At 42.4% G+C, this 25449-nt stretch overlaps 1 protein-coding gene and 1 pseudogene across 1 annotated transcript in view; one reads left to right on the forward strand and one right to left on the reverse strand.

Annotated features, from left to right (window-relative positions):
* The window catches only part of sap130a (Sin3A-associated protein a), a 45150-nt gene extending 29747 nt beyond the window's left edge, over positions 1-15403 (reverse strand). Inside the window, exons 1-10 of the mRNA XM_037675004.1 lie at positions 15292-15403; positions 14939-15204; positions 12046-12183; positions 11850-11961; positions 11603-11718; positions 11376-11497; positions 1165-1312; positions 992-1076; positions 775-879; positions 537-678 (exon numbers count right to left, since the gene is read on the reverse strand). Of these exons, the coding sequence (XP_037530932.1) occupies positions 537-678; positions 775-879; positions 992-1076; positions 1165-1312; positions 11376-11497; positions 11603-11718; positions 11850-11961; positions 12046-12183; positions 14939-15204; positions 15292-15403 (1346 nt within the window). The remainder of the gene's footprint in view (positions 1-536; positions 679-774; positions 880-991; positions 1077-1164; positions 1313-11375; positions 11498-11602; positions 11719-11849; positions 11962-12045; positions 12184-14938; positions 15205-15291) is intronic.
* Positions 15404-23275: 7872 nt separating this feature from the next.
* Positions 23276-25449, forward strand: part of LOC119407535 — a 47429-nt pseudogene continuing 45255 nt past the window's right edge.

Genomic DNA, 25449 nt, shown 5'->3' on the forward strand with positions numbered 1-25449 from the left:
TCCCCAGACGTCTGTTGAGTGTTGTAAGAAGAAGGGGGGATGCCACACAGTGGTAAAAATGGACTTGTCCCAACTTTTTTGGGATTTGTTGACGCCATGAAATTTGGAAACAACAGATTTTCCCCTTAAAATGATACATTCTCTCAGTTTAAACTTTTGATCTGTGATCTGTGTTCTATTTTGAATAAAATATTAGATCTTGGCACCTCCACATCATTGCATTCAGTTTTTATTCACAATTTGTTTAGTGTCCCAACTTTTTTGGAATCCGGTTTGTATATACATACATACATATACATACATAAATGCATATACATACACACACATACAGCACTACTAGATCTATAATCAGAGCTTTATCACATTCATACACTGATGGGATACACATCGGAGGCAATGAGGGGTTCAGTGTCTTGCCCAGGGACACTTCAGCATGTGACTGCTGGTGGAATCAAACCCCAAACACATTCATTGGAGGACGACTGCTTTAACCACTCAGCCAGAGCCGCCCCACTGATGCGACAAATAGTTCTCACCTGTTGTCACTTCTGGTTTCCATGGCAACGGGGTTAGGAGATGACCTGTGGCCTGGGATAGGGATGAGATTGGGTCTTTCTGCTGGGTAGTCAGGCTGAACGCGAGATGAAGAATGGGCGATAGGCTGCGGGACCACTTTAGCTGTGAAGGACATCATGCAGGAGCAACAAACGTTTTCATGGGACGATCAGAATCAAAAGCCAATCTGGAAACGTGAGATTTAAAGTTCTGACTCACCAACAGGGATAGTGGAGGTGGTCACAGCTGTAGCATGGGACGAGTGTGACGCCATTGTCATGGTGACAATAGTGCTACTGCTCATTTGGGTATGAGGCACAGTACCTAAACATTAATTTAAAAATACAAATCAATGAAAAAAGCCCACATACATTATATTATTAAGGGCTGAGATTATAAATACAGGAGATAACTAAAGTAAACAAAAAGCTTTTACCGATTGTAGTTGTTGATGGCACAGTGTTGGTGGCAACAATTGGTGCCACAGTTGCAGCAGGAGTCACAGTACTAAACATGGGTTTCTGTTCGGAACAAGATTGTTTTCATTACTGAGAAAAAAATATACTAAAAAAATACATACTATGCATTTTCACATAAAGAAACAATAACCTGTGCCATGGTGTGTGGAGGCTGGGCTTTTTGAGTCCCAATGGCAGGGTGCGATGGCAAAGTGATCCGTGTGGCAGTGTCACGGGCCGTCTGAGGCCTCTGAATACTGACAGCAGCAGGAGGGGGGTGAATGGTCAGAGCTGTACGCCTGAAAACAATGAAATACTCAAATCACTGACGAATCACTGCATGCACTGAAAACATTAAGATCTAAAAATGTGTTGCTTCAGACCAAATACATACAGTATAATGTGGTGCTTGAAAGTTTAAGATGATAAATCATAAATCATACATTATAGATGATAAATTTGACCTAAAACATCATCAGATTTTCACACAAGTCCTAAAAGTAGATAAAGAGAAAGTTAAACAAATGAGACAAAATATTATACTTGGTATTTTATTTATTTAGGAAAATAATCCAATATTACATATTTGTGATGGTAAAAGTATGTGAACCTTTTCTTTCATTATCTGGTGAGACACGACATCACACACACACACACTTCCAGCAATAACTACAACTAATCATTTCTGGTAAATGTTGATCAGTCCTGATCACCTTGGAGGAACTTTAGTCCATTCTAGGGCTGCAACTAACGATCATTTCAATAATCGATTCATCAGCCAATTATTTTTTTGATTAATCGATGAATCGGCAAAAAAAAACTAAAAACATTTTCATTTCCACCCATTTATTCCAAAATTGAACATTTGCCTGACATAGCAATTCACACAAAAAACAGGTTGCTATTTGACAATTCTGTTAGTAAAATATTGAATAATAAAAAATAAAAGTTAGTCAAATAGCTTAAAAAAATAAATGTACACAAAAATATATACAAATGTTTCTTTATACCTGCACAATTTGTAGCTACTTTGTAAAATGTGTCATTGAGGGAAGAGTGTAACCTGGATTAAAAGTGTGGATTATTGTAACCTGGATTAAAAGTGTGGATTATTGTAACCTGGATTAAAAGTGTGCATCATTGTAGTGAAGCCTTCGTCTTCAACCATCGAGAGGCCTCGTGAGTGACGATCATTTAAGGATATTATCAGTGAGGACAGCTGCTGCTGTGGTGTCCATGATGTCTGTTCATCATGAAGGCTGTTGTTGTTTGTTGTTGTTGTTGTTTTCTGGAATGAGAGAGTAAATATGTTTTATAGCATAATTTACAGCAACTCAAGAAATGCCTTGTTTCACTTACAGAGTTAGGTTCAGGCAAAAGTAGCTAAAAGAGCAATTAAACACACACACACACACACACACACACACACACAGATATAAAATACTTAATTACACACATTTGAGTAGATGTAATAAATTACTTTAATTCCTGTTTAAATGCAATTTATCCTGCCATACCTGCAGTGTCTTCAGACTTTGCCAGCAAATTTAAAGTTGAAGCTTAATCACTAAATTATTATCTTTGTGTTAGATTTATTTATAAATCACATTTAAACACTGCTTGTACCAATTAAATTAAATAAAAAGTAACACACGTTCTCTATCACCGTCATTAATCAGATAAACAAACAAACAAGCAGCAGCTTCATCTTCAGACAGACTGACGTTACGTTTTCTCTCTTGAAACAGAACAAAGTGTTAAATTGTAGAGACTCACCTGCAACACGAGTTGGGAGTGAGACATGTATCAGCTGCAGCTCCTTCCTCCTCCTTGTGACTCCGACATGTTTACGTTTATCTCCGTGGTTCTCACGTGTCGTGTCGGTGATTTTCAAAGCTGCATGTTTCTCATTTTTTATCTTTGTGAAGAGCTCCCACACTTTGGAGGACTTGGGTCGAACAGTTTTCGCTGCGTTGGTCATTTGTAAAATTGACTTATTTTCCTTTGAAAACAGCCTCTGCTTTGTTTCCACCTCCCCCCTGCTCTGTTTAACTTGCGCTGCAGTTTTTTTTTTTTCCAAACTTTATTCAGTCAGTCAGCATTGACAATGAACTGCCCGTGAACAAAACGGCTCCGCAGCGCCGTGAAAGACGCATAATCGCGCGACACAACGAATCGATAATGAAATTCATTGCCAATGCTTTTAATCATCCATTTTTATCGATTTGTTGTTGCAGCCCTAGTTGCCAGGTGTACGGTAATTATCGTATTTGTACGACAATTTTGCCCTCTGTACGATCAATAATCCCAAAAAAGGCCAAATATACAATAATTTGACCATTCCGTGAATGTGTGGTTGTAATCGGTTGTCATCAGCCTCTCGCAACTGTCTTGAGTTTTTTTGTGAACCCTGAAGGCATCTGTGTCCGCAAACACGAAAATCCAGCCAATCGTGCTTTTCTAAATGTTACCTACGAGTGACGCGTATGCGTTTGCCTCAGAACAACGGCCATGATTGTCTGAATAGTCTGCTGCGCCCGCCCCATGAGAGAGGAAAAGAAAAGAAGAAGAAGCAGAGCGTCTGGAAGCAGACCCATCACTACTATAGTTCATCAATAGATTTGTTATTTTGGTTATAACGAGTGTACAATAATTTCCCTCAAAATACGATCATTTTATGTCTCTAGTACGATAATCCTACATTTCTCACCTGGCAACACTGGCCAGCTCCCTTTATCTGAATGGAGCCTGCTAGCATGGAGGAGGGGGACAGCGCGATTCAACCCGCTGCTTCGTCTTTAAAAATCATTTCAGATCCTACAATGTTCCGGGGGAAGACAGAGCTTCACAAGAGCACAGTTGTTTACAAGAAGCGTAAAATAAAATCGCGGTACAGTATTTTGGATATAAGACAAAATTCAAGAAAGATGAAAGTGAAACAGCAGACCAGCGAACTCTGCAACAAACTTCAAGTCTTCCCCAAAGGCTGCAAAGATTTCCCTCTCCATCTCCTGCTATATCACAAAGGATTTATGATCAGACAGCTCAGTGGAAGGTGAGGGGTTTGTGTTTATTTTTAAAACGCTGGATTCAATGTACGTTATTCCTTCATGTAGATTTTTTTTTTTTTGTGATAAAGCAGCACCACAACTTCACCATGAAACAACAAATGGGAGAAGCTCTGATGCAGCTGCAGCTCAAAGGTAACTGCTTTTTCTCATATTATACTAAAACTTATAGACAAGTTGTTCAACAAACTTAACGCAATTTGTCTTTTTAACAGGTTGAAGAGGCCAGATGAGACATCTCCTGGAGCCAGTTCTAAATGATACAGTTTATGGTTTATAAATTACAGTTCAGAAGAGGTTTTTGTGCAAACTTGCACAGGTTTTGAAATTTTGTTAAAGATTTACTAAATATGAATCAATATGATTAAGACTGTGAAGTCCGTATATTTCATATTAGGTTAAGTTTTGAAAATATAGCAAATGTTAGAGCAACATGGCTAAAAATAACTGTGAAGTCTGTATTTTACTTTGAGCTAAAGGTTAATGTACTATGTATGGTAGGCTGAAATCTGATTACTTTTGTATTTATATATTTTGAATTATTTATCTGTGATGGACTGGAGACCTGTTGTCCCCCACCTCTCACACAGCGATGGCTGATATGGGCACCAGTGACCCCCGTGGCTAAAAAAGGAAGAAGTGGATAAAGATGATGGATGGATGAATTATTTGTTCGTAGATTTAGATTTTTTAATTTTTTTTTAAGAAAAATTCAGGCAACTAAGCTAACCTAATACTGGTAATTTAAGTTACAGAATTTTATGCACTCCTATATTTTTTCCTATTTTTGGTATAAATATAAAATGAATAAAAAATATTTGATACAGTAAGGAACCTAAAATGATTTTTAAATAAATGGTCTATTGGTTGAGAGGTTCCGGCTAGAAATAGTCGGACTCACCTCTACGCATGGCTCTGGAACCAGTTTCCTTGAGAGGGGTTGGACACTCTTCCACTCTGGAGTTGCCCCTGGTGAGAGATGCCGAGCAGGAGTGGGCATACTTATTGCCCCCCATCTTGGTGCCTGTGTGTTGGGGTTTACCCCGGTGAATGAGAGGGTAGCCTCCCTCCGCCTACGTGTGGGGGGACGGGTTCTGACTGTCGTTAGAGCTTATGCACCAAACGGCAGCTCAGATTATCCACCCTTTTTGGAGTCCTTGGAGGGGGTACTGGAAAGTGCACCTCCTGGGGACTCCCTTGTTCTGCTGGGGGACTTCAATGCTCACGTGGGCAATGACAGTGAGATCTGGAGGGGTGTGGTTGGGAGGAACGGTCCCCCTGATCTGAACCCGAGTGGTGTTCTGTTTTTGGACTTCTGTGCTCGTCATGGATTGTCCATAACAAACACCATGTTCAAGCATAAGGGTGTCCATATGTGCTCTTGGCACCAGGACACCTTAGGCCGCAGTTCGATGATCGACTTTGTTGTCGTCTCGTCTGATCTGCGGCCACATGTCTTGGACACTCTGGTGAAGACAGGGGCGGAGCCGTCCACTGACCACTACCTGGTGGTGAGTTGGCTCCGATGGTGGGGGAGGATGCCGGTCAGACCTGGCAGGCCCACATGGATTGCGAGGGTTTGCTGGGAACATCTGGCAGAGTCTCCTGTGAGACGGAGCTTTAACTCCCATCTCCAGGAGAACGTTGAACATGTTCCGGGGGAGGTAGGGGACATTGAGTCCGAGTGGGCCATGTTCAGTGCCTCTATTGTTGAGGCTTCTTACCAGAGCTGCGGCTGCAAAGTTGTCGGTGCCTGTCGCTGCGGCAACCCTCGAACCCAGTGGTGGGCACAGTCAGTGAGGGATGCTGTCAGGCTAAAGAAGGAGTCTAATAGGGCATTTTTGGCCTGTGGGACCCCGGAAGCAGCTGATGGGTACCGGCAGTCCAAGCAACATGCGACTCGGGTGGTGGCTGAGGCAAAAACTTGCGCATGGGAGGAGTTTGGAGAGGCCATGGAGAATGATTTTCGCACGGCTTCGAGGAGATTCTGGTCCACCATCCGGCGTCTCAGGCGAGAAACGCAGTACACCACCAACACTGTTTATATTGGGGGTGGTGTGCTGCTGACCTCAACTCGGGATGTCGTGGGTCGGTGGGCGGAATACTTTGAAGACCTCCTCAATCCCACTGGCACATCTTTCACTGAGGAAGCGGAGCCTGGGGACTTTGGGTCGGGCCCTCCAATCTCTGGTGCTGAGGTCACCGAGGTGGTTAAAAAGCTCCTTGGTGGCAGGGCCCCAGGGGTGGATGAGATTCACCTGGAGTTCCTTAAGGCTCTGGATATTGTAAGGTTGTGTTGGCTTACACGACTCTGCAATATTGCGTGGACATCGGGGGAAGTTCCCCTTGATTGGCCGACCGGAGTGGTGGTACCCCTATTCAAAAAGGGGGACCGTAGAGTGTGTTCCAACTACAGGGGGATCACGCTCTTAAGCCTCCCTGGTAAGCTCTATATGGTGGCTGTGGAGAGGAGGGTCCGTTGGGATAGTCGAACCTTAGATTCAGGAGGAGCAGTGCAGTTTTCGTCCTGGTCGTGGAACACTGGACCAGCTCTACACCCTCAGCAGGGTCCTGGAGGGTGCGTGGGAGTTTGCCCGACCAGCCTTCATGTGCTTTGTGGACTTGGAGAAGGCGTTCGACCGCGTCTCTCGGGGAACCCTGTGGGGGGTACTCTGGGAGTATGGGGTACCGGGCCCTTTGATACGGGCTGTTAGGTCCCTGTATGACCGGTGTCAGAGCCTGGTCTGCATTGCCGGCAGTAAGTCGGGCTCGTTCCTGATGAGACCTGGACTCCGCCAAGGTTGTCCTTTGTCACCGATTCCGTTCATAACTTTTATGGACAGAATTTCTAGGCCCAGCCAAGGTGTTGAGGGGATCCGTTTTGGTGGCCTTAGGATTGCGTCTCTGCTTTTTGCAGATGATGTAGTCCTGTTGGCTTCATAAGATCGTGATCAAAAGCTTTTGCTGGAGCGGTTAGCAACCTAGTGCGACACAGCCGGGATGAAGATCAGTTCCTCCAAATCCGAGGCCATGGTCTTGAGCCGGAAAAGGGTAGAGTGCCCTCTCCGGGTCAGGGAGAAAGTCCTGCCCCAAGTGGAGGAGTTCAAGTATCTTGGGGTCTTGTTCACGAATGAGGGAAAAATGGAGCGCGAGATCGATAGGCGGATAGGTACAGTGTCTGCAATGAAGCGGGCGCTGTACAGGTCTGTCGTGGTGAAGAGAGAGCTGAGTCAAAAGGCGACGCTCTCAATTTACCGATCGATCTACGTTCCTACCCTCATCTATGGTCACGAGCTTTGGGTTGTGACCGAAAGAACGAGATCTCGGATAAAAGCGGCCGAAATGAGTTTTCTCCGCAGGGTGTCTGGGCTCTCCCTTAGAGATAGGGTGAGAAGCTCGATCATCCGGGAGGGACTCAGAGTAGAGCCGCTGCTTCTCCACGTCGAGAGGAGCCAGTTGAGGTGGCTCGGGCATCTGGTTAGGATGCCTCCTGGACGCCTCCCTGATGAGGTGTTCCGGACACGTCCCACCGGGAGGAGACCCAGAGGAAGACCCAGGACACGCTGGAGGGACTATGTTTCTCGGCTGGCCTGGGAACGCCTCGGGATTTCCCCAGAGGAGCTGGCCCAAGTGGCTGGGGAGAGGGAAGTCTGGGCCTCCCTACTTAAGCTGCTACCCCCGTGACCCGACCCAGGATAAGCGGAAGAAAACGGATGGTCTATTGGTTTACATTGTTTAATCTTTTCAGCTTGTCAGCTACATAAATGAAACAAAATGTATGACCATTTCAATAGAAAAATCATTTCTGAATCGAAAAATCGATTTTAAATCGTACCATGACACCAAAAATCAGAATCGAATCGAATCACCAGACACAGAGATTCGCACCCCTAAAACATAACTCTTTTCAATTAAACCAAAAAGTTCTATTTTGGTCTCATCTGTCCACAAAACTTTCTTCCAACAGTCTTCTGGTTTGTCCACATGATCTTTATCAAACTGCAGACGAGCAGCCATGTTCTTGTTGGAGAGCAGTGTCTTTCTCCTTCAACCTGCCATGAACCATTGTTGTTCAGTGTTCTCTTGATGGTGGACTCATGAACATCAACATCAGTCAATGTGAGAGAGACCTTCAGGTGTTAGAAGTTACCCTGGGCTCCTTTGTGACCCCACTGACTATTACACACCTTGTTCTTGAAGTGATCTCTTGGTCCACCACTCCTGGGGAGGGGAACAATGGTCCTGAATTTCCTCCATTTGTACTAGCGCTATAATTTCTAACCTGAGCCCTAAGCCCAGCCCCACCCGACCCTAATTCGGGGCAGTTCGGGCCATGACATTGTGCTGGATGGGCAGGCCGGGTCGGTGTCGGGCTTTTGATCGGTTCAGTGGATCAGCTGCGATCCAATTATATGGCAACATGGCCTGCCATACTTTCACTAGTCGCACGCGGCCATTTCACCACAAGCTGACCGGTCTTGAAAGAAGTAAAAAGTTCAGTTAATCTTCAGATGGGACTATACTGCCAGGCAGCGATCCATCAAAGCCCAAATGAATGTTCATTCAGCCGCTGCACTCAGCAGACGTGCGCGGCCGACGATCCCAACAGGTGAGATCTCAAAGCAGACGTGTCACAGCAGTTCGTGTCTGAGTAATGTAGAATGTAGGCAGAAACAGGGTTTAAATGCTCTTTTATGGCCATGAAAGGACAAACACTCCCTCAGCTCTGATCTTCTGGCCCTTTTATTAAGCCGCACGTCCCTGACTGTTAATAACTAAATAAAAATGTTGGTGGTTTTCCAGGTCCAGACCTGTAATTACTGTTAATTCGTCAGGTCGGGTGGGGTTCGGAAATGATGACTGCGGGCTGGGTCAGATTTTTTGGGGCCCAAATGCAACACAAATTTGTACACAGTTTGTCTGACTGTGGTTTGGTGGAGTCCAAACTCTTTACAGATGTTTTGTAACCTTTTCCAGCCTGATGAGCATCAACAACTGTTTTTCTGAGCTCCTCAGAAATCTCCTTTGTTCCTCCATGATCCACTTCCACAAACATGTTGTGAAGATCAGACTTTGATAGACCCTGTTCTTTAAATCAAACAAGGTGTCCACTCACACCTGATCATCATCCACTGATTGAAAACACCTGACTCTAATTTCACCTTTAAATTAACCGATAATACTAGAGGTTCACATATTTTTACCATCACAGATATGTAATATTGGATCATTTTACTCAATAAATAAATGACCAAGTATAATATGTTTGTCTCATTTGTTTAAGTGGGTTCTTTTCATCTACTTTTAGAACTTATGTGAAAATCTGATGATGCTTTAGGTCATATTTATGCAGAAATATAGAAAATTAAAAAGACTTTGCAAACTTTCAAGCATCACTGTATGTAAATGTATAGTGCCAAATATTAGACAAACTGGACACAGAATTAGCACATTTTTTAGCCTGGCTGTAGTTCAAGTTTTACTCAATGGGATTGAATGGGACATTTTTCTGACGTGGAAAAAAACCAAAAATTAAATATGCTTATTTTTCCAAGTGTTGACTTTCTTAACTTGTTGATGTGATTATTTCAAATATCAATTTTTTCAAGGCTCTTAGTTATAATAATTTATTTGATACGTTAAAAAATCTTTTGACACCATGATTGTGTGCAGGTTATTGACATGTAATAATACACTACTGATATAGAAATGATTATTTTAATGCTTTTATGTCAATCTATACCTATATTACACTTATTTAAACACACTTATACTCACTTTTGATGCAGCTTATCTGCTTATTCAGTCATTCCTGTGCTGCAGATGTGTTTTGGAGTAATTAAAGTTCTCTGGGGATGCTCTAGCCAGAAGATCGGGCCCAATCTTCAGGTTACAGTGACCCAGGTTTTGAATGACATGTTTTTTATGAAACCATCGCTCTGTTGCACAGACTGCTTTGATGAAGGAAAAACAGATTTAATTAAATCTGCCCTCCTGGCAACCATCAAAACTTGCTTTGATCTGCTCTCACGCGATCAGGGAAAGGTATATAAGAAATGTTTCAAACACAGAGAGTCGGAAGTCCTGGTGTGGATCAGCACGCGCTGGTGCCATACGCCATTTTGATGTGATTCTTCTTTACCTGGGTCGAAAACGACTTCCCGGCCAGTGTCACGGTGAGGTTATTTCATATCAATTTGTGTGTTAAGAGTGTACGAGTGTACTTGTTTTTTGCTTGGCTGTTTTCTGTGGCAGGTTAATAAAGGACACTTATTACTCCTAGCAGTAACAGCCTCTGTCTTTTATTTTTCCCTCTGGTCTGAATATCTGTGCCGACCGTTCACGAGCCCTTTTGATAAAGAATTTCATAATACAACTACGACCCCACTTTGTCTCATTTGTTAGGAAATGAAGCCAACAGGACCCAATTTAGATGTGTATTTTTTTTTTACTAGATTCTGTGCACTAAGGGTGTGAGGCTTTAAGTTCTTCCTACCCTGCCCCACAGGGTCCCAGGGAGCTGGAACCTATCTCCATCATTGGGAAAGAAGAGGGTACATCTTGACCAGTGGGATATTTTGGTTTTACTTTTGTACAACAGAAGTAGAAAGAAGTGTCATTAGGCCTGTCGTGATAAACAATAAATCAATTAATCGCATGATAAATAAAAATTATCAACCTCATTTTTATTTAACGGCTTTATCGTTTCTTCGTGTCTTGTTTACCGATTTTTTGTTAAAAACTTTGTGTGAAAAATGCTATGCTAAAGAGCTCAAACCACACCGAGTGTCTGCCACTTTGAGAACCAAAAAAAAGGAAGGCGAGACAGCCCATGTCACGTCAAGGAGCCTCCCTCCCATTTTTCTTCAAGAGACACGCTGCTCGCCCCCTCACTATCCATCCTTTGGTTCAAACAGTCTTATACTACCATCCAGTGGTCAAAAACGGTACTTTACGCAAAACAAATTAACCAACATTTCTTCTTAAATTTGACAGTAATTACTAATTATTGTCAAATTTCAAATAATAATATCGTTTATAGCAATAATCTCTGAGACAATTAATTGCTCAACAAAATTTGTTATTGCAACAGGCCCAAGTGTCATTCATCTTTCTATACATTCTTTGGTTCATCTCAAAACAGTCAACCAAAGGTAACCACCAGCCATGTGCTGCTAAAAACAACTGGATTGTGTTCATCTGTTCAACCTACAACCTTCACTCATCACATTAATGATGACTCATCCACCTTTTTCAGATAGAACAAAGAAATGTGTACACGGGTAATACTTACCCATGCGTGACCTCAGAGTGAGTGACAGTCGGGCTGATAACAGGGGACTGAGTTCTGGTGGCTGAGATTGGGGCCACCACAGTCGGGAGCACAGCAGTAGAGGTCGTTACAGCAGGGCGGGACTGCACACAGAACAATATAAAAATGTTACACAGAGTGCTTCGTGACCAGCCCATGTTAAACTTCTTTTTAATTATTTTTTTTACATCCAACTATTTTAAACAAACCTGGATGGTCTGGTGAATTATGTGCTGCACCGTGGGCGGGCCAGGGCCTGCACTCGCTCCAGTGGCTGGTCGCAAGACTGTTTTGGAGCTGGACATAGCAGCTGCTGCAACGGCCCCTGCAGGGTACGCAACAATACTATCAACCTGCACTGCAACAAGTCCAGAATGTGAGTAGGATGCATTTTATTTTTCCAAGAACAATCATATGCAAATCTTGGTAAAACTGATTTGATCAGAAAATTCATACCTCGAGGCAAATGAGATGTAAAGGTCTGAGGTGGGACGGTGGGGGCACTGATTTGCCCTCTGATGATGTGAATGTTAGCGGGCATAAGGTGGTGTAAGTTGCTGGAGTGACCCTGAAACATTATACAAACAGAAGAGGTTCAAAACAGCTACAAAATAGAGACCATAAAATAAAAGCCTACATACAAAGCGGTTACCTGCTGCCCACTGATAGTCGCCACAGGGATGGAGGGGGTGGTGGGCATGGTGCTTTCTACCACCTTGGGTATATGAGCCTGGTTGGAAGCTGGTGCCGGGGCAATGAGACGACTTGGCATTGGTGATTTCAGGACAGCCTAAATTAAGATATAAAAGAGACGAGTTTTAGGTTCCTAAAGTACCGTAGTCCATCCATCCATTATCTTTAGCTGCTTCTTCCTTTTCAAGTCACCGGTGCCCACATCCAGCAATCACTGTGCGAGAGGTGGGGGACATCCTGGACAGTTCTCCAGTCCATCACAGGGACACATAGAGACAAACGAGAAATAATCATTCACTCTCTCACTCAAACCTAGGGACAATTTAGAGTTACCAATCAGTTTAACATGCATGTTCTTGGTCTGTGGGAAGGGGGCAGCACGGTGGCGCAACTGGTAGAGCTGCTGCCTCTCAGCGAGCAGGTCCTTGGTTCAAACCCCGGTCCAGGGGCCTTTCTGGGTGGAGTTTGCATGTTCTCTCCGTGCATGCGTGGGTTTTCTCCGGGTACTCCGGTTTCCTCCCACAGACCAAAAACATGCATGTTAGGCTGATTAGTAACTCTAAATTGTCCCTAGGTGTGAGTGAGAGAGAGTGCATGGTTGTTTGTCTCTATGTGGCCCTGTGATGGACTTGCGACCTGTCCAGGGTGTACCCCGCCCCTCGCACAGTGATTGCTGGACATGGGCACCAGCGACCCCCGTGACCCAAAATGGAATAAACGGGTAAAGATAATGGATGGATGGATGGTCTGTGGGAAGAAACTGGAGTACCCGGAGAAAACCCACGCATGCACGGAGAGAACATGCAAACTCCACCCAGAAAGGTCCCAGGTCGGGATTTGAACCAGTAACATTCTCGCTGAGAGGCAACTGCTCTACCAACTGAGCCAACTACTAAAGTAGTTACAAAGAAAATAAATTGTTTAAGAAACTATTTTGCATTAAAATTAATAAGAAATAAAATAAAATAAGATATAACTTTATTGATCCAGCAGGAAATTGTTGTGCCAGAGTTTCAGTACAAAAGATCAAACACAAGGAATCACACAGGATATAAAAAACTAAGAAAATATAAAAATACCATCAAAGTTCTAAAACAGGTTAGACGCAGACAGAAACATTAAAGTTATAATCGATAAGAGGTTTAATAACACTGAAGGCAAATTTTAGAGAAACTTTTTTTCTAAACAAAACATGTGAAAACTGATAACATCTTAAATGAAAAAATAAATAACTTTAAAAAAATCAAAGGGAATACTAAAATCAATTTCCAAATCAATCCATTCACATAAAGTGTGAAATGCCAAAACTAAATTCACCTTTGTTAATCACAAGTAGATTTTTTTACTTTTAATTCTGTGAATTTTAATAAATTGCATTTTAATTATTTTTTTAATTCATTTTAATTGTGTGTCTGAGACACAACAAAATTTACAAATTAACAATGAAATTGTTAAACTTATTCTTCTGAAGGTTTTTAATGTGAATATTCAGAAATGTTCTGAGCAAAACTGGTTTCAACTTGATTAATCTGTACTTGAGCTACTCACAAAATAAACTTCAGGCAACTTGAAAATGACGAGCCTGACTGTCACAATATGTTTTAGTGTTGAAAAACACAAGTGATGCTCCAGATTTGAGCTAGAGATACACAACTAAGCTTGGACTGATCAAAACTTTTTATTTATTACAAATGAATAAAAACAGCAACAAATGTGATCCTGGGATTTACCAACATTAATGTTTATGTTCATTTCACTGACCTCAAGCTCCTCTACACATGATCCAGTTTCAAGTAAAAACAACAGCAGGATTTGTTCACTAATCAGGCTAATGCTAAACAAGTGGATAAACAAAGTTATGTCGTACTTTGTGCATCTAAATAATATAAAAACTTATATAATGAGGTGTGATGGACGTTTTACATTTTGATTTAACAAAATAAAGAATTCCAGTTAAAGCGTTTCGTGTTGTAGCCATTATCACTTTTATAGACAGAGAAGCCATGCTGGCATTTAAGGTTCTTCTTACTTTCCAAACCAGAAACCCGACTCAAAGGAAGGGCATATCAGTGAATTTTCCTACTGAGAAGTCTTAAATGACAAAAAACGACTTTAAACGACTCAGCATTAAACTATTTGACATCAAACCCATCTACAGCTTAAGATAATTGATAAATTATCTAAAACTTTTTAAATGACAGCAGGGTGAGAATGTGAGGGACTGTTGCTGCATGAAAATAATAAATTCATGGCTTCATTCATGCAGTGATCACGATAACTTAAACTGAACTATTTATACTTGGAACAGTTTTTTGACAAATAAATCAACATTTTGGAGTTTCTCCACATTTTTTTTTTTAAATCCTACATTATTCTGACCCCAATTTTTCTGTTAATTTTTGTGCCATTTTGACATCAAAACATCTGTAAATGCCCTGTATTCAACTGTGTTTGTACATAGGTGCAGTTTTACTAGTTGTTTCCTTATATTATTATTATTATTATTAAACTTGGAAAGGGTCTGCTTCCCCTCGATTAAATTTACTGACTTTCTTCATCGTCTTAAAATACACAATTTTTTTATATATATATTTTTTAGAAAATGCAATAAGGTTTGGAAACACCCATGTCTTTCCATACTCCCTTTTTTTTATATATCCAGACCTGGAAAATACTCAAATAAAATTGCATAGTTTTCCATATAGTGTAGCTCTTAAAAGATAATATATTATTCAAATTGCAAATAATTTTATTTCTCTGTCAGCAGATGAATTCAAAAGTGTAACGCAAAAGTTCAAGCTAAAAATGCACATGCACAACTTCTAAAACTGTAACAGAAAAGTTATTATCACCTTCACTTGTCCCTCGGTGAGGACAGCAGGCTGGCCCTGTGGAAGGTGGACAGTCGGGGCTGGGACAGGCACAGGTGTCCCTGGTTGGATGGACACCGTTTGAGGAGCAGTTTGTGGCTGACCGTGTGTCTGGACTTGTGGGTAAGGTCTGACCACCATGGTCTCCTGCTTGTCATCTCTGAAAGTCAGAGTAGCCCCACCCGTGGAAGGTGGGTGGTCCTGCTGAGCATGATCAGCATCCCGACTGCTGTCTCCATTTCCACTAGCTAATGAAAAACAGGATTCAACACTAACTGTCATGCCCATCATGTCTATACAGCATCATGTAAGAGAGTACAGTGGGGATGAGTTACCTGGAGCATGAGACGGCTGGCTGACAGGCGCTAGGTTTGCAGCGGCAGGAAGCTGAGATGCCCCCCCGCTGGAAGCAGGCAGCCCGTGTCGGGGGAACTGCTGAGAGCTCATTTTACTACTTCTGACCCAAAACAGAGAAAACAACCTTTAAGTCCGGTGTCATATAATGCTGAAACTCCCTCACTGGGGTTAAGTGAGTGAATGACTGCAGTATGAAACACGTCTGAAGACCACAACCATCGAGTCGGTGGTGTTTGTGTGCAGAGACCGAGGGACACAAGCTAATAATGCAGATCTACGAAATACCATCCTACCAGACAAAACAAGCGAATGGAGTTAGTAAAATAAGTACATTAACGTGTAAAAAACATCTTGTACATATGACATGCCATGGTTTGTTGGAGCAACATGCTAAAACAATCAAATGTGCTTTTAAAATAAGTTCTGAGTAGTATAAAGTGTTTTTTTGACTGCCCGCACCTAAGTTACAAAACGCGATCTCGGCAATATTAAAAAATCTTTCCTGAGATCTATAATTTTGGTTTTGTGGGCTTAAATCTAAAAGGCTACCCTGGTGTTAGCAAGCTATCTGTGCTAGCAGAAAGCTAACGTCGATAACCTGCTGCCGCCTTCTTTTCAATTCGACTTCTCAACCTTCTGAGGAACATAACTGCGCAAACTTATCACGACTAAACAAACAAACATATCTCTGTATGTGTGCAGACATTACCGTTTCGCTAAATAACTAGGCAATAGTCGTTCCGTGGATTACAATTTTTTCCATTCGTCTTTTCTTTTTTCCAACATGTAAGCCGGAAGAACGATAAGGAAGAGCAGAGCTCTTTGCTTCTATCCACCAATCAGAGACGGTGTTGCAAGATCACGGACCAATCAGAGTTGCTGAATGATTCTGGTCGGCCCACGGCTGCTTGCTGGACCAACCCGGGGCAGTTGTCTTTCAACGAGCGTAAATATGCGCGCATCGTGGTCACGTGGTCACCTGAGACAGCTGACAGTGAGAGTGTTGTCACAAAAACATCAAATGTAGCGGGACGCATTCATAAAAACTGTATTTCTTTAAAGCGTTACTTCTCAAGGCTTTCCCATTTTCAGATGAAGTTTTAGTAAAATCTATAATGTAGTATGGAGTTCATAATGACTGGTTTTAAAAATGTGAAGTTTACAGTAAATCTAACAAAGTTGTCAGGTCCTCTGGACAGATAAAAAAAAATAAGAATTAAGATTGTTGAAACGTTTCGTCTTTTATCCAAAAGATGTCTGAAGAAGTCTGAGGAGCTACAATAAACTCAGTGTTATAAATAGCACTTTCCCATAGTCGGTCAACCAGTTTGCTGGTGACAGACAAAACTAGCTGTTCAAATGATCAAAGAGGACCATCAGCCTAACGACCGATCCTTAATGCTCTGATGGCCACTTGTTATTCACAGAGGGCTGGGTGATACTAGCAATACGGTAATAGCAATGGAAGAAGGTGACAATTGGACACGGCGGCTTCAGGTGTTGCTGATTTCACTAGAGCCTGATTTATGTTCGGACAGTTTTCAGACAATGGACTTGTGTCTATACTGGTCCTGTTAGACCTCAGTGCTGCACTTGATACAGTTGATCACAATATTTTACTACAGAGGCTTGAATATGATATTGGGATTATCAAAACAGCTCTAAAATGGTTTAAATCATATCTATCTGATAGATTCCAGTTTGTAAATGTAAATAATAAATCTTCTTCATACACCAAAGTTAGTCATGGAGTTCCTCAGGGCTCAGTGCTTGGGCCAATACTCTTTACTTTATATATGCTTCCATTAGGTAAAGTTATTAAACAGCATGGGATAAATTTCCATTGTTATGCTGATGACACACAGTTATATTTGTCCATTAAACCCAATGAATCATATCAGCTACTTAGACTACAAGCACGTCTTAAAGACATAAAAACCTGGATGACCCTTAATTTTCTTCTTTTGAACACAGACAAGACTGAGGTTTTGGTTTTTGGACCTGAGCACCTTAGGAATTAATTTTTCAGTCTTTCTCCCTCCTTAGATGGCATTAATCTGTCCTCCAGCTCTAATGTTAAAAATCTTGGTGTTATTTTTGATCAGGACATGTCTTTTGTCCCCCACATTAAAAACGTTACTAGAACTGCCTTCTTCCACCTGCGTAATATCACTAAAATTAGAAACATCTTATCTAAAAATAATGCAGAAAAACTGGTCCATGCATTTGTCATGTCTAGACTGGATTATTGCAATGGTTTATTATCTGGGTGTCCAAATACTTCTTTAAGACGTCTTCAGTTGATCCAAAATGCTGCTGCCAGAGTCTTAACCAGAGTTAGTAGGAGAGCTCATATTTATCCAGTTTTAGTTTCTCTCCATTGGCTCCCTGTCAAATCCAGAATTGAATTCAAAATCTTACTTCTAACCTACAAAGCTCTCAACAACCTGGCTCCATCTTATATTACAGATCTTATTGTTCCATATTTTCCTAACAGAGCACTTCGCTCTCAGACTGCAGGTTTACTTGTGGTTCCTAGAATTTACAAAAACAGAATGGGAGGCAGATCTTTCAGTTATCAGGCTCCTCTCTTGTGAAACCAACTTCCAACCTCTGTCCGTGAGGCTGACACATTATCCAGTTTTAAAACTAGGCTTAAGACTTTCCTTTTTGCTAAATCCTATAGTTAGGGTCAGCTTGGGTTTCCTGAGCTGTCCCTTAGTTATGCTGCTATAGGCTTAGACTGCTGGAGGACAAACTGACCACAATTTTTAATCAACCTGTTTTGTATTTGTAATTATTTTTTCTATCCTTAACGTGATTTTTTGTCTTTCAGATACACCTGGACCTCTACCTGGACCTACCATTCTATGTTCGTCTGTCTCCTTCCTGTCCTCTCAACCAGCCGGTCAAAGCAGATGGCCGCTTGTCCTGAGCCTGGTTCTGCTGGAGGTTTCTTCCTTTTAAAAGGGAGTTTTTCCTTTCCACTGTTGCCACTGTGCTTGCTCAGGATGGGAGACTGCAACAAAGCCAAGATTCATCTTGTCTGCTGGATTCCTTAGATAGAGAACTTTACTAATTGGCTTTTATGTATGTGAATGTTCCTGTAAAGTGCCCTGAGACGACTTTGTTGTGATTTGGCGCTATATAAATAAACTGATTTTAACTGAATTGATGGGGGATAATAACAACCCACTACAGATAAGAGCTGGCCTCCATTCAAAGTGATGTTTACAGCTAAGGCCTCAAATAGGTTTGGGATTGTTTTGGCTGACACAACACTAGAATCCAGGGTATCGCTGATGTAAATAGCGACCCCACCCCAACCCCTTTTTTGACGATCACAGCGACATATATTAAATCCATCAATTGCCAGGTCAATATTCGAGACAGATTTGTTTAGCCAGGATTCATAAATGACGACTACATCTGTCCCAGAAGAAATGACCAGAATTTTCAAAGTATCAAGTTGTCTCAAAAGACTACGTGTGTTTACATGCAGAAAATAAAGTCCTGACATGTTTTTAAAATCATTCGGTGTGCTGTAATGAGTGGGGGGTACAGGATTGGGCTGAATCCCCGAGAACAGTAACAACATTATTATCAGACTTTTCTTGTGTTTTTTGTGACAGATGTGTAATTACAGGAGTTAATAGTGTGACAATTAGCCCCCATAATCGAACCATGAGAGAAGTTTTTTTTTTTTTCCCCCTTGTCCTGTCCAGCATTGTGACACTTAGAATTATTGTCTGAGTGTCAAAGTGATGCCCAACAGATTTACTTTCACAAGCAGAGCATTATGGCTGGCCTTAATGCTCCACTTGATATATAAATTAAATTTTATTAGAATTTGCTTTGGGTTTGTTTGTTTTGTCAGAAAAGTGAGAGAAGGGTGAAATGGTAAAGAAGGAGATAAGAATTAAGGAGAGAGAGAGGTATAAAGAGAACACCAATCAACATCATTGAAGTCTGCCTCTAGACCTGCGGAAAAAACAAAAAAAAACAAGACAAAACCGAGAAACAACAACAGCAAATGTAGTGAACTAAGCCTCAGGTCAAAACCTGATCCTGGGACAGGAACTGTTATTTCATTGATTTGAGTCCAGAAACACAGATTAAGCTCATCCAGAGACTTTCTAAGTGTGTCCTGCACAGATCAATTGAGAGAACACTCTCTTTTATTATCATTACTATTTTACAATATCTTGAAAATCAAAGTGTGTTTAGTTCAAATCATTTTTAAATGTTGAAGTGAACTACTCATTTTAAATCAACTGTGAAACAGTATAAATGATTTTTAATCCTCATTCAAAGTAGAAATCAAGTTAAAATGCCTGTACAAAGTAATTATGCATTTATGATCTTCTGTCTGAAATGAGCAAGTTGTGATGTCGGTCAAAAGTCGGAGACAGTCGCAAACAAGTTTATTGGAACGAACTGTCATGTTTTTAAAACCTCTCAGACATAAACAGGGGAGCTGGCACCTGCTTTCTGTCACTTCGCCATAACATTTCTCTGTTTGTTCCTAAAACATCTTTGTTGTTTTTCTGACTTGTAGTAACCCCTTACGTCACTAAAACCACACCCCTGTTGGTTCGTTCAGCCAATCAGGACTTCCCAAATGAACCAGAAACAGAACTCTTTAAATGTCGACACTTCCTAGTTCCAGTCAGTTGCTGGAGAGAACAAGAAGTTCCAGACATGATCCGAAGTTCTGGGATGAACTGAAGTTCTGGAGCGAACTGACTGGTACTGATGGAGTTCGGCTGGAGTTCCTGTAGGAGCCACGATGCCTCGCTGTGACTCCACCCGGTGAAAACTTCATAACTTCTGAGGAGGTTTGTTCTGTGGAACGAGTTCTCACAACTTCTAAAGAGTCGCAGCCGCCCTGAGGAGACGCTGAAAGGTAGCGTGCCAGTAGACCTCTTGACCGCCGCGGATTCATCCTCTGCAAGGTAAAGAGTCGTTGAGCTTCACTACCAGTGTACCGCGGGTGAACTGCGCTTCAAGGGAGCGTGTCATTCTGGTCTACAGACCTACATCTTCATCCATCTTTTCCTCTCCATTCAAACTCCTTAATTTTCCCATCTTTAAAACTCTTCTATCTGCCAGTAATTAATCCAGATATTTTCAGAAATGTCTGTTGTAATTAGTTGCAAGTGAGATATCATGGCCGTATGATTTCTCATTGTAAAGCTCATTAATTAAGCTGTGTTAATTGTAATCAATCTGTCAATTAATGTAAATGTGTGATGTGTTTTAAATCGTTTTTAATTAAACGGCTCACTGTTGTTGGTGAGTCAGAAATTTAAACACGTTTCCGTCCACATTTAATCATTCAAGGCACGATAGAACTCAGTCCAGAAAAATGAAAGAATCCGTTTAAATTAAGTATAATATCATGTACTTGAACTAGTCCAGATATTATAAAATGTAAGAGAGCACCCCTGAGCTGAAACCATCTCTCTGCTCTCTCACTACCCAAACAACATATATAATGATACTTATAACATCATTAGAAAGTATTTTATACAGTACATGGTAATACAAGATATATTTAGTGGTATCCACAACCCAACTGAGTGTGTATCTGATAAACACCTTAATCTAAACACCTGTGTGATCATGCTTATCACTATAAGGTTTCTCCATAAAAATGTTCAATAGTGGATGTGGGGACCCACAGACCCATTCCCACAGGACATGATGTTAACACAGGGATGACCGAAACCACAGACACACAGCGGTCCCCAAGCCCAGAGCTCCGGGATTCCCCCAACAGGGACACCCGCACCCCCCAGAGAGAGAAGCAAAGGGAAGCCCTGGCGATCCCCAGCAACCACAATGCAGAAACCCCAGGAAAAATTAATAAACTAACATGTATTGTTTAAATATCATTTAATCCATGCTCATTCTGCAGACTTTCAAAGTTGGTGTGTGTATGTGAACTCTGGTAAACTCTTGTAAATGTGAACTTTTGTTCTCTGCTCAGCAAACGTCCTTGTATTTCACCACCTGCAGAGAGGCAAAGATACAGAACTTTTATCTAAACGGCTGAGGACGCTTTTCGTATCAATATGTTTTTCTTTTTCAGAGATTCTAGCCACATGAACAAAAGACTGTTACAAATCTAATTAAAAAATACCAGCTCCACAAATGTTTATCAGAATGTTCTAGTCACATGGACAGAAGACTTGTTACAAAGCACGCTCCACAAGAAGAATATCATCATCTCGTACTGATAACAAGAACTTGTGTATGGTATCAACCTGAGGAACGTTATCCTCCCTTCATGATAGAATGTTATTGTGACGCACGAAACATGTATAAATATATGTACTGTCTCTTTAAGAATCCAGTGTGCTGTGTGTGCTTGTTCTGACTTCACGCAGGCAGCAACTCCTTTCTGCAGAAAGAATAAACCTCGCGCTCCGTTTTGAGCTAAAAGAGAAATGTCTCTGGTTTTCTTTTTATTAAGAGTTTTTTAAAGTTTAGAACAATTATTATTTTCCACAAAAGTTTGGAGGCACCGCTTTGGGATACGCCGGGAGTTCGTCCGATCGACGGAGAATCACGACGGGGCTGATCACCGGACCTCCGACCCTCCAAGTAGGACGTTTTGGGAGCGGGAGGACGTCTGGTTCTCCGGAGGGGGGATCGACTCCGGCCGTATTTTCGAAACAGGAAACCAGAGACATCTACGATAAGGTAAATAAATAAATAAAATAAAAAAAAATAAAAAATAAAATAAATAAAAAGCGCTAAGCTAGCGAGCGGGCGACAGACACGACTCCGTCAAAAAGATCGCTCTCTCATAAAATAAGTAAGTTCTCATTAGGAGAACCGAGGTGTAAGTTCTGAATTTAGAGTAGGAACCGAGGTAAGTTCTCATTAGGAGAACCGAGATGTAAGTTCTGAATTTAGAGTAAGAACCGAGGGTAAGTTTTCATTAGGAAAACCGAGGTAGGCTCGTCTTGATAAAAGAGGGCTGAGGAAATAAAATAGTTTCGTCTTAAAGAAAGAGAGACTAACAAAGATAAAATGGGAGCGACAAAAAGTAAGAATCTAGATTATATACCAAACGGTTCGGTTGCAGAAAAAATGAAACGCTTATACGGAGATTCCTGTCTAAGTTTCGTTTCTCAGTGGCATTACGAATTTGGTTTTCCTAAAAATGGGTCTTTGGAAACCGAAGACATTCAAAAACTCGAAGAACTATTATTGTAGCAGAAGCAGAGCATGCTTCAGATGAAGAAAATACCTCAAAAGGTTTACTTAACGATGCACAAACATGAGGAAGCATTTAAAATGTGGAAAAATGAGTCTAAAAATATGATGGGTGAAACGGAGTCCAGATTATTACAGATGTCTCAAAAAGTTGAAGACTTACAGAAACAATGCAGAGAACAGGAGACTCAGAGACACAAAGACGAGACAAAGAAAAAAAAAAAAAAACTGAAAACCTCTCTTTTTCCTCTGTCCTCTCTCACACATGCACCGGAGACCCACGGACCTCTTCCTCCCACCGCACCCTCCACCTCGATCTACCCCTCGCTGGCAGAACTCAAAGACCCACCACCCTATGGCCCACCACAGATGGAAGCACATGAGACCCGCCCTGGACTGAAACCTGCTTGGATCCTCACTTCAGACGATGATTTTATTGGACCAAGGCCAGCTGCCCCTTAGCAACAGGATGAACAAGGAGCAGCAGGAGGAAGAGATGTTACAACCAGACCACCACCATCCCCTGCTACCAGCTCAGCCTCATCAACATCAACATCTTCAAACTCTTCACCATCGCTTTCATCATTTTCTGAGGGTTCTTCAGTCATAACTCGGTCCAAAGCTGCAGAGCAAGAGGAGCGGATTAAAGCTTTCAGAGAAAAAGAAAAACTGCTGGAGGCTGAAATACAGAGACTACAACAGTCACAGCATAACAACGGTTCTATAAGCTCCCCCATGACTTCAGATGGTGAACACAACTCCACGACCATGCCGATGCTAGAGGTGGGTGGACCTGACGGACCACAACTGGTGTTCAGAACTTGGCCACTGAGCGACCTGACAAGCCTAGCCAAACAACACCTCCCAGACATGGCCCAAGGAGGAGACGCTGTGGGTGAAGCCATCACCAACATGGTTCGTATTCTCCGCCCCACCATACCAGAACTAAAAATGATTCTCACAGCAGTCTATGGTATGAACTTTGTAAGCACCATAGGCGCACAGCTGTTTGAGGTCCCGCCTGGCAACCAACGGCTGATGCGTGTCGAATACGCCCACGCAGATAACCAAGACTTTGTGACAGCTGTAGGTGATATTGTCAGGAGAGTTAAGACAGCATTTCCACAGACGCCTCAATATGCAAAGATCAAGGACACGGTCCAGAAGAGTGGCGAACCCCCTCAAGAGTACATTGATCATCTCATCCCTGTGTTTCGTACACACTCTGGCATCGCTTTTCCGGACAACGACTGGCGTGATGCTGCACAGGCTTCAGCCTTCGAAACCATCCTGTGTCAATGTGTGATGGATGGATTCTTGCCAACAATCCGCAAGTCTGTCCAGAACACATACATAGGCTGGAAAGCTGGCATTCGCCTCAACGACCTCCTACGTCATGCCAGACACGCCTGGGAACAGCACACGGCCGAAGAAACTGCAACACTGAAGAAAAAGACAAAACAAGCAGAAAATGCTCAGCTGACTCTTCTTCAAGCTGCACAACAGATGACCTTGAACACTGCCCCACCACAACAGCTTCCAGCTTTTCCACGCCCACCACCACCCCCTGGTCCTTGGCCAGGCTCACAACAGCAACAACCACGTGGGTACGCAGGAGGGCCACAGCCATGCTTCCTGTGTGGAGGGACTGACCATTGGATGAGAGACTGTCCACAAAAACGCACCACATGGCGAGGGCGTGGCCGACCATTCCAGAATCGAGCACCAATGCCACCACGGGAGCCATGGCCCATGAGCCATGAACAGAACTTTCACCCAGGCTCCCAACAATCGGTTGGTTGAAGCCAGGGTCCACCCAGGGCTCGTGGCCACCGAGGCGGGCACTCATCCTGACTAGGAGGGGGCGGTGAGGAAGGTCCAGGTCTCCAAACAGCAAGTACACGCACACACACACCAGCTGTTTCACCTACTGATACCACATGCACCTCCACGTATTTTAAATACACTCAGTCAGCATGTTTGAAGTTACCCATGCTCACAATGCTTGTAAACAATGTTCCACTAAAGTTCTTAGTGGACTCAGGGGCCACTCAATCTCTGATAATGAAGAAATGTCTCCCACATGCTCCACTGTGTGGCAAGATTATCCACTCCACAGGAGCATCTGGTGTAGCAATCCCAGAGGTAATGACAGCTCCTCTGAATGTGATTGACCCTTTTGATCACACTGCCCACTCGCATCAGTTTCTACTCTCACAGACGTGTCCAATAAATCTTCTGGCCAGAGATCTAATTCTTAAATTCAACCTGTCCATCGATTGTAGCCCTGAAGGACTAGTGGTGTCAAAGTCTACACACTCAGTGGACACTTTGGTGACACTAGTGCCTGATCTGCTGTTTGTATTTGAATGGTCCCTCACTGATGAGAGTCAGCGTGTAGCCTTGCTCTCTATGGCCAAAGATAGACTCCCACCTTCATGCACATTCATGCATGAACAACAGCTGCATTGCACTGCTCGTGTTACTTCAGACCCAGCTGATCAGCTAGGAGATTCATTCATGCAAACACCACCAACTGACTTACATACTACAGATATCTGCTGGACAAAGACCACATGTTTCCTGTTGACATGCCTCACAGATGATGTCACACCACAAACATGCTATTTCACAGTACCTGACTCATTTCCTCATGTTTCTCTTGCTAAACCTCCTGAAGCTCAGTGGCGCTCTCTAGGCCCTCTAGCACTGAGAGCCCATTGTGCATCTGACTGGCAACCACTTGACACTTGTTTCTACTCTCCTGCTCTGGAGATGTACAGACAACCACTTATTTCATCACTTCCGGTCACCCCATTCAAAGAAGTGATTGACACCTCTGCATGACTAACACTGCCTACGATGACTTCAGACAACCCAGACCTCTCTGCTGTTCCACCCACATTGTG

The sequence above is a fragment of the Nematolebias whitei genome, chromosome 3 (genome assembly GCF_014905685.2).
Source record: "Nematolebias whitei isolate Nwh7 chromosome 3, NemWhi1, whole genome shotgun sequence".
Taxonomy (NCBI): domain Eukaryota; kingdom Metazoa; phylum Chordata; class Actinopteri; order Cyprinodontiformes; family Rivulidae; genus Nematolebias; species Nematolebias whitei.